This window comes from Salarias fasciatus, chromosome 13 (assembly GCF_902148845.1).
Source record: "Salarias fasciatus chromosome 13, fSalaFa1.1, whole genome shotgun sequence".
NCBI lineage: Eukaryota > Metazoa > Chordata > Actinopteri > Blenniiformes > Blenniidae > Salarias > Salarias fasciatus.
In genome coordinates, this window is record NC_043757.1 from 17,350,390 (window position 1) to 17,360,283 (window position 9,894).

General features: G+C 43.1%; 1 protein-coding gene across 1 annotated transcript in view; it reads left to right on the top strand.

The window, feature by feature from the left end:
* Window positions 1-6,725, top strand: part of LOC115398976 (zinc finger matrin-type protein 4) — a 54,155-nt gene extending 47,430 nt beyond the window's left edge. The window contains exon 7 of the mRNA XM_030106058.1: window positions 5,739-6,725. Within this exon, the coding sequence (XP_029961918.1) occupies window positions 5,739-5,760 (22 nt within the window). The 3' untranslated portion in view covers window positions 5,761-6,725. The remainder of the gene's footprint in view (window positions 1-5,738) is intronic.
* Window positions 6,726-9,894: the final 3,169 nt, after the last annotated feature.

The following is a 9,894-nucleotide window of genomic DNA, read 5'->3' on the forward strand; positions in this document are numbered from 1 at the left end:
GGGCTTACAGGGAGCCGTCTGAAGTGGAAGGTGACTCGGAGGGACTTGCTTTGGTCATATTTCAGGTGAAATTAAATTTATTTGGGATTAGTCACAGGGATGCTGACAGGAGGAGAAGATGCACTTTGTAGCACACAGAGTGACTTTTCACATTGTAGACAGGATTTAGGCTGCCGTCTTTTACAAACAGCTGAAATATAAAGCATTTGTATTTCACATGCAGTGCTACCTCAAGAGCACCAAAACACTGATCAGAGTTTGATGGGAAACTGTTGTGGGGACTGGTTAAAGGTGCCAGGTTTATGTTTACAGTTTAATTTGGCCTTCTGTAGTTTCTCATGCTCAGCTCATGTATATCAGTGCAGTGGTCAACATGCAAGAAATAACAGATGAAGTGGACAAAAATGTAATACAACAAAATAACAGAATAGAATAAAATTCTATCAATAATCTGTCCAGTGTTGGAAATTCTCTGTTGACATTGCAGTGGACTGGCGGTACCACGAAGCAGCATGTTCATGCTCACAGCCTCATGGCGGGTGAAAAAAGAGAAAGTCTACTAAAAGACTCGAAAGCACAGTTTGTTTGATCATGTGACTGTCCAGAGCCTTCACCAGCGTATTGCAAACACACGCTGCACTCTGAAGTGTGCAGGAGTGAACGCCGGTACTGGAAATAAGTCCTGCCGGCCTTATTATGCTGTCGTATCGATTCTCTGGGAAACGGAACCGGCCCAGGGTTCCACCTCATTAAGCTCACTTCCTCTCCCTTCACCCATTCGCTCAGGTGAAACGCGATACGGGAAACACGAATGTGTGTCCAAAACCGCTGCAGACTGAGTGTTTGTCAGTCACATTCAGTTTCCGTCGCACACTGTGGTGGGCTGAGCTGAAACCTGAACACTTTCCCAAAGTTGGGCGCAGTCTTCTGCTCAAGTTTGAAAATATATGTGCGGGTCATGTGTGTTATTTCACACTCAGGATGAGCTTTGACTTGTGTAAGAAGCTTTCTAGAGATGAAGGCACAGCTGACAGTTGCAGGGGATTAGTTCTCACTGAAAAAAACTCCCATGAAGCCTGCATGTGTGTCTACGTGTGTGTGGTTGTGTGTGTGAGAGAGAGAATGTGATGTCTGGCATTAGGAATGTGTCGCAAAAAAGACAACAACAGATTCCTCTATATTTTTTTTTCCAGAAAGCCGGATGCGTCTCTCTGCCAGCTCTGCTTATCTGTCCAGAGCATCTGCTCGGTACGCAGTCAGCTGCAGGTCATCTGAAATGCCGCAGACATCACACATCTGATCCAGACTGGCTGCTGTAATTGGACCGGCACCGGATAACAGCACAGATATAACTAGATAAACTTGGCAGGACGCTTTCGCAGTGTACAGTATGTTGCAATAAAGTCAACGCACTTAGTTGGCTGGCAGACAAGAGACGCGAGCAGGAAGCAGCAGCTGAAGCGGATAGATGAGGAATTAATCCCAACACTGGTTTCTGATTAGATCACTTTTAAAATCTTAAAAACTGATGACTAAATTCAAGAGAAAGCGAAAATTAATGAAGGAACATAAAAGGCCATCAGCCGGCTGAGCATGAGACAGTGGAGGAGATGGTTCACTTTGTTCAGTCTAACAGTCAGATGTGGCAGAAGATGCTGCATTTCCTTAGGAGAAAGCGCTTCATACAATATTTATATGTGCCTTTGCATGAATATTGTTTGCCTTTGTGTTGAAAACTTGGACATTTCCCTTAAATACAGTCATGAGTGGTAAAAAGTGTTACTGAACATCTGACTTGGGATCATGTGCGAGGCTAAAAATCAATGCAAAAGTAAATAAATAAAACAGTGAACCCTCCCAAGTAACTTCGACATTCTCTCACTGGAGAAAATTTATGAATGTACTTGTAATGTGTTTATTTCCTAAACAGTTGTTTAAAGCACAGAAAGTTAGTGTTCTTACTCGTCATATAGAAAAGCTTTGAGGTAGCAAACAATTCCATATTGCCTGAGAATTTTGTCCAAAAAGTACTTATTTTAATATAAATAAAAGAGCAAAAAAACAGAAAAGGACTGCCTGAAATTCATTAAAAAAAATAATCAAAAAAAAAGGGCAAACAGTCAAGTGCAGCTAACTCTCTGTGAACTATCTACTTTCATTATGTAGCTCCGACCGACGACACTTCTAATGCATTAACGACCCATATATTATGGCTCACACTCAGATCGCTCCTGACCTTTGCTTTTTGGGTGTTTTCTCTCCTACTCGGTTCCAACCTCCGCTCCGCTTTTATGTATTAATGTGCATAACTTGCACTTTGACAACGTTGATGCCGACGTTGGCGCGGGCCTCCGGGGCACGGTGGCGCGGTCCGGGACGATCCATTTAGCCTGCTCAGCCCGGTAATTACCCAGCATCACTATCACAGGGAACACAGGCTGCAAAACAAAACGTGAGAGGGAGGCAGAGCGAGGGCGTGAAGCAACGCCGAACGCAAGTGGTTGAGCTATCGACCTGCTAATAGGCCTGCCGCATGTATGTGTGTGTGCGTGCGTGCGTGCCATGGCCTAAATGTGTGTTTATGTGCATTGCTCTCTCTGCTCCAGGCAAGGTGAAAGGTTAATTCAGGACAGTTGCCCGTTCACTCTTTTCTCACATGCCTCCTCTGCCACACCTGAATACACACACAAAAAATACACAACACAGACTCTCACACACCTTGCCTTGAGCATCACTATCTCTGAAGTTAATAAGGTGTGGGCTGTGAGAGTGGGGTCGGGATCATGCCTGAATCACACATCTCTGCTCCCCTGGCAACTGCTGGACTGTGTTTACCTGCCTCACACACACACACACACACACACACACACACATGAAGGTGACCTTCACATCCTCACAAACGGCTCCCTCAGACACAGGCGCATGCACTCGCTCTACCTTCTCTCTCTCTTTCCGACACGTTCTCGTCCTCGTATATCTCCCATCCCCCCCGGTCCGTGTCCGTCGGACAGATTATTGGATTACTCTATTAACAACCCCACCCACTCCCAGATCGTGACCTTTCTCTCTGCCCCCCCACCCGTCCGCTGCCTCACCTTCTGCCTCCCCGCTCGCCACCTCGGCTCAGCTGGTCTCAGCCCCTCTTGTCCTATTTCTAACTTCACACCTCCTTCACCACGCCGCCCTCGTTCAGCAGCAGAGAGATGCGCCGTACCTGCTGCAGAGTGTGTGCCGACGTGCCGCCGCACACCTGAGAGGACAGCATCATCTCCAAACCGTCATGCGGTTTGAGCTGTACAGTAACGTATTGTCAATGCAGCAAAGTCACAACTCAACCATCCTTTTTTTTTGGGGGGGGGGGGGGGGGGGGGGGAACGAGACTGTTGCCATAGAAACGGAGCGGTCAGGTGACATTTTAACAACAACGTGACAAATGACGCTGAAGATAAGCAACTGAAGTCCGTCAAGTTAAAACGTTTCTTTTTTAAACTTCATTTTAATTATGACACATTCTTCCACATATTAATATCCCACATATATAAACTCCATCTGTCATCTTGAATCAACTGTGATGAGTTGACTAGTACTCATTATTGCTGTAATTATTATTCTACTCAGTTACTTGTCATGTAAAATACAGTAAATTAAACTTTAATAACAATTTATCAGTGGTTAAAGACCTGAAGAGACGATTCCATCACACCATGAACATTTACTCATTATGTTACTTGACAATGGATCAGTCAGGCTTCCCAGTCATATATGGACACTAATAGACTGATATAAATGATTTATAGTTCAACACACACTTTAATTCTTTTACCAAGTTTTATTCTGAAACCGCATATAAAAAGCTATTTGCTTAATTCATGAAACTTTTATGTTTGTAATCTTTGGAATATTTACACTCAAAACAAACATTCAATACCACTTCTGTCTTGTAATGTATAACATATACAGATTATTTTTCCCATTCATTCAGGACTGACTGTTAAAAAAATGGCAGTATGATAAAATCAGTGCCGAGTGACACTACATAAACAACTTAAACATAAAGTCAGGTCAACCTGTTAAATGGAGACGGAGTATAAAAAAATCCTGCGAAGTGGCATTTTAAAAAGTTCATCTTGTTCCGCGGAGCTTCTTCAATCATGTTTCCTTCAGCAGGACTGATTACGACCCGTTTAATAATCCTTCAATAATTTGACCTTTAAACAGCAGTGCGAGTTCATCACTTTTAATCAACTGTTTTCAAATAATTAAGGTTTTCATGAAGCAGTATTCAAAGAGCAGCTTTATCAACTATTTTTATTTTGTGTCAGCTGCACATGTCACTGTTTCCTTCCTTCGACCTTTGACCTGTCATATGGCCCTGCACTGTTTTCACTCTGTTGCACTCATCATGCTGCCGCCCGGCTGTTACCTGTACCCTCGGCAAAAAAAAAAAAAATCCCACTGGAGCCACCAGAGTCGCGGCACGGCTCTCTTCAGAGCGCTAGATGAGTCCTGACAGAGCAGACAGGGTGTAGAGGCCACTGTTTTAACAGCCATTACTGGGAAAGGTGCTGACAGCTCGGCTGTCCGCTGCAGCCTCCCTCCTCTTCCTCCGCAGCGCGTGCACATGCATTCTCTGCGATTTTAAAACACTCTGATCGAAATGGTAAAAAATCTGCGATGCGCTTTCCTTTGGCGCTCAAACCCACAGCCAGGTACTGAGGTGAGGATCTTGTGTTTTCTTGATGCGAGTCTGACGTTGTTTATCTCTCCAGTAAAGGCGGACGGAGCTCCCCTCACGCTGAGGGGGAAAACATTTCAAAACTACACCATGAAAGTGAAAAGAGCACCTCAAACTGACAAGAGGAACAATTATACAAAAGCGCTGCAGAGACAACAAAGACGAGCGTTATTGTTGGGATTTCTTTTGTCACATTCAGGCAACAGTGAATCATCTGATACTGTCATCGCAGTGAAACTTTGTAATGATCAGCTGTGGGACTTTTCAAGACTTTAGCGATTTAAACACCTCAGTGCTGGAGGAAAAAAAAAAAAAGCTCACACGGTTTGGTGTGTGCTGCTTTGTATGATCTTCAATCTAAATTGTCTGTGTTTAATTAAGTGTGGCATGTTCGCCACTGCAGTTGCTTTGTTTTGCAGCGATAAAAGCGACAGAATGCAGCCGCAGCATCTGTCATCATAAAAAAAAAAACAATCAGCAGTTCAAGACACGGGCCAAATCCGCGGTAATTACCGCACCTTAAACACCGGGGTTTACACTCCTATCTCCCCGCTTTGTTTTAATTTGGGCCGCAGCCAGACAGAAGGCATAATAAACAGCGGTAATTACCAGAAGATTGTGAAACGGGATTATTGGTTCATGCTTCGTGTAGAGTGAATCTGTCCTTCTTCGCAGAGGGGAATTCTTTCCGGTGCGGCGCATGACGCCAGATAATAACAACACAGGGTTACCGTCTCTGTCCGTGCACATTTTACATGTTATATTACCAATGACGAATCTGTTTACCGTGCTCTCCACGCTCCATCGACAATGAGACATGAATTTACAGGTAAATGAGATTACTTCTCCTGGACCAAGCGGAGCAGAAGCAGAGTGTTTTTTTTTTTTTCCTCTCCCCAGTGGGCTTGATGCTCCCTGCGGTTAAAGAGGCCTGTCTTGTTGGATCTGTCTATGTCGGGAACAAAACAAGACTAACAAATTCCTTCCTGTGTTTTGTTTCCAGCCTGAAGCAACACCAGCAGTAAGCCGGGAGGCAGGCCGCTCTGGAAAGAAGAGGAAACCAAGACAGAGATTATTTCACATAAACAAACTTTCGAAAGAAAGACTGGTGTCATAAACCGACGAGAATCAGAAAGTACTGTAGAGTAACTTCAGTGTGCGTGTGTGTGTGTGTGCGTGAGGATCACTGAATGAGTGTTACTTTCTATCTCTGATCCAAAACTATATCTTCAGAACTTTCGTCGAGGAGTTCTCAACGCTGAAGAGCCGTCAAGAAAAAAAACTGCAACTCCAGTTGTGACCCACAATCCTAAGAACTGAAGCGATGTCAGCGCAACGCCCAGAGCGGTGCAAGCAGCTACAATGATCGTCAAAGAACAGCAGGAATAATAATTAACCCGCAGCCCACCAAGTGCTCTGGCGGTGGACCGCGTCTCCACAGGGTCCCCCCCACACACACGGCTCACTTTCAGACCACTTGAGACCTTCTCAGGCCCTGACTTTTGAACCCAAGGACAAGAAAACTCCCAAGACCTCAGCCATTACAGACTGCATGACCTGCCATAACGTCACACAGAGGTTGTTTCTTTATTTTTGTTTGTTTTGAACCTCGTGTTGTCTGTCAGTGTAGTGGATCGGTCTCTTTTCGAATGGTGATAGTGTCATTTTTAAAGCCTCTTCATATACATGTAAAACACGAGGAAAGAGGAAAGAAAAGCAGAAAAAAGACTTCCAAACTCTGACTCTGAACAGGGTCCATGCAATTTTGTCAACCACCGCTGAAAACATTCCCACCGCATTACAAATACTGATGTCAAATGCAGTGTGGAGCTGTCGACTACTTCTCTCAGAAGAGATGTGCAACATGTAGATAATATTTATATTTTTCTGTTGCTATATCTAGAGAGACAAAAAAAAAAAAAAAAACTCTCACTCTAAATCCATGTAGCAGTCAGTGTACAGAACACCTGAGATGTGAGATAATGCATGCGGAAAGCATCGACTTGCCTTTTTTGGAAACCCGTCTCCCGGACGTGTCAGTGACAGCGCCGCTTCGCCATGCATTGCTGCGCACGCTTGAACAGATCAGCTCTCAGCTATTCAACATTTAGACCAACGACCACTGCACAGCGTCCTCATCCCGTCTGTGAAGTCTCACTGTTTGTTGCACTGCGTAGATGAGCGGAGAGGAGCCCTCCTCCTGTGCAGGCCCCGAGATCCATCGCCCCTGGGCATCACTTTTCTTTGAGACTGAAGAACAACACACCTTATTCCTCTGTGGGTTTTTATTGGTTGAACCTTTTTTTTTTTTTGTAAAAACATTAAATGTATTTTAATTTTCTGCTTTGTTCCTTTCACGGTGAACAGAGTGAACTTCACATGACCTGATTAGAGGTGTTTTTGTTTCTTTTCTTCAGCAGACATACAGACGAGTAATGGTTTTTATGCAATCATGCTGTAATAATAATGTGGGTTTAAAGTTAAATAGTTAAATATAGCAAAAAAAAAAAAAAGTTATGTAAATAAGCAAAAAGCTGCAAATTAATTTTTGTGTTTCAGGAAATCTTGTATTTATAGTGTTTATCTGCACTGAGCCACAGGTGATAAGGGAAATTTATTTCTTTTTCTATTTTCTATCTGAATCTATTTCAAATATTTTGAGAAAGACGCCATTGTTTCAGTGCTGGAATGACGACATGTCCTCCATCTTTTTCAAATGGCCCACCGTCAGTGAAACAAGCTCATCCCGAACAACGGAGCTGCCAACTATGAACGCACAATGAGTGAACGGAAGACACTCAGAGAGATTTTGATTATTTTCTTCAAAGAAAACTACAGTCAACAAAGACATTCCTGTCAGGAAAAAAAAAAAACAAAAAACATCTGAACCGCCAGTGGATTCTGAAAACTGCCAAAACAACAATCCGGGACGAACCTGCTGGAGCATTTGATGCCACAACAAAACCAAGAAAACCAGAAGTCATTTTTTTTGTTTGTTTGTTTCCAGTGTGCATTCTGACTATTCTGATGACTCTCTCACAACCGACTCTGTTCTCCGCAGCCGTTCACTGGTGTATTCACGATAGAAACGATGTGCGTGTGTGTGTGTGTGTGTGTGTGTGTGTGTGTGTGTGTGTGTGTGTGTGTGTGTGTGTGTGTGTCGCAGTCCGTGCAGAAGATGACTGTGCCACGAGTTGCATATTTTAGCAGATGTTACATAATATATGACAGAGGTGTATCTAAGGGTGGGATATCATGTGTGATGTGATGCTTGCGGGTGCGCCGTCTGTGTGTGACGCCGCCATCCACACCGGCGGCGGGAGGCTTGCTGTGAGCCGTGCGCATCTGTAAACACATCTGATGATGAATATAATGACGATGAAAACTACGTCTATTTTCTCTTGCAACCGTTCAGATCTGTTTTATTTCCCCTCTTCTGTTATTTCCACCATCATGCAACATTTTATTCAATCAGCAGTGATGCAAAATGTCAAGAAATATAGATTATTTACATTATTAACTCCCTTTATATAGATTATATTAAGCACATGCAGCTGCTTTGAAACCTTTTTTTTGTTGTTTTGCCTTTTTTCTAGTAGAAAAAATATTTTCAACAAGGCGGCATTAAGTTACAGAGAAAAAACCATTTTATATTGAGGGTTTGCCTCAAACATTCCCCACCTGTGCTGCATTATCACATCACCAATTCTCACCTTATGTCTCTGTTTTAGCTCTTAAATCTGGTGGTGCATCTGGTTAAATCATGACCTTAAGTATCGGGAATCAACTGGTGAACAGATACCCGTATTCAATTTTCTATAGAATAAAAGAAAAGAGGTAAAAATGGACAAAAAAAAAAAAAGACAGAATAATCAATTAGTTTGCCGTTTAGGGCAATTTCACACCAGAAATCACGTCATGCACCTGGATGGCACACGTGTCAATACAACAAAACACCAACTGCAACAGCAAGCCTTATATGTCATGCGCATTCCGATTCAGCCGTGGATAAAAGCAAGAATTCTCTAGAAACATATTCCACTGGTTGGTTGTCTTTCCAGGGATATCAAACCCTGCAGTCACATCAAAAAAAAAAAAAAAAGAAACAAATAAAGCTGTGGATCCATCAACCTGACATCGTCTTTCCCCGCTCCAGCCGAACCAGTTGTGTTCATACCTGGAGCCAAAACATTCCTCCCATACGAGGCATCGGCTTGATGCGTGTTCGCTTTTGCCCTTTAGTTTGCCAGTGACCACTTCAACCGATGTGGCAGCCAACGTCGGTCCATCAGCGCTTCAACATCAGCATTACCAATTCCTTCTGGCTTTCAATTCCTTATTTTTTTTCCTGCCTGAACTCATGTGGATGATGATATCCACAGATCTGCTTTCAAAAGTGTTATTTACATTCCTGAGATCTTCATCCATCGGCACCTACATTTTCTTATACCGTCATCCATGCATATTATCCTCGAGGCTTTCACTGTGGAGACGACTCATCATTAATTCACACAGAAATGTGGGAAGTCTGTGGAAAGCTTCAGAGGAGCGATCGGAACAGTGTCTGTTGTTCAGTGAACCTTGAATGCAACTTCTAGAAAAAAAGAAAAGAAGGTTTCCAAATGAAGGAGGGGAAAAATTCAAACAGTCAGCTTCAAAGACTTCCATTATCACATTACTGTTTTTACTAGAACTGAAAAAAAAAAAGTCAGGCAGAAAGTGTGGGGTGCGCTGAAAGCATCTCCACAAACAGCTTTTCTTTAAGTTTTGTTTGTATGAGCGCAATAACTCAGACTTAAGAAGCTGCAACTGAGTAAAAAAAAAAAAAAAAAAAGAAAAAGAATAGAAAAAAAACTACACTTTAAAGCAAAATCATAAAAAACAGGACGGTAATTGCAAATAAAAAAAGCTCATTTTAAAGAAAGAGAGAGACAGGAAAACAGGAGGAGGGAGACGGTGCAAAGAGGAGACGCTGTGCTCTCCTGGCGTCTCGCTGTAGTCAACAGTCAACAGGAGATCAGATAAATAAAAGATTAAACCTGATATTAAGTCATTTTCGCTGCACCACTCAACCTCTATGTGCCATAAGTCAGTGGGTGTTAGAATACCAGGCCAACGCGCCGCTTAGCCCACAGTGGGACGTGCGATCCGGGCTCCTC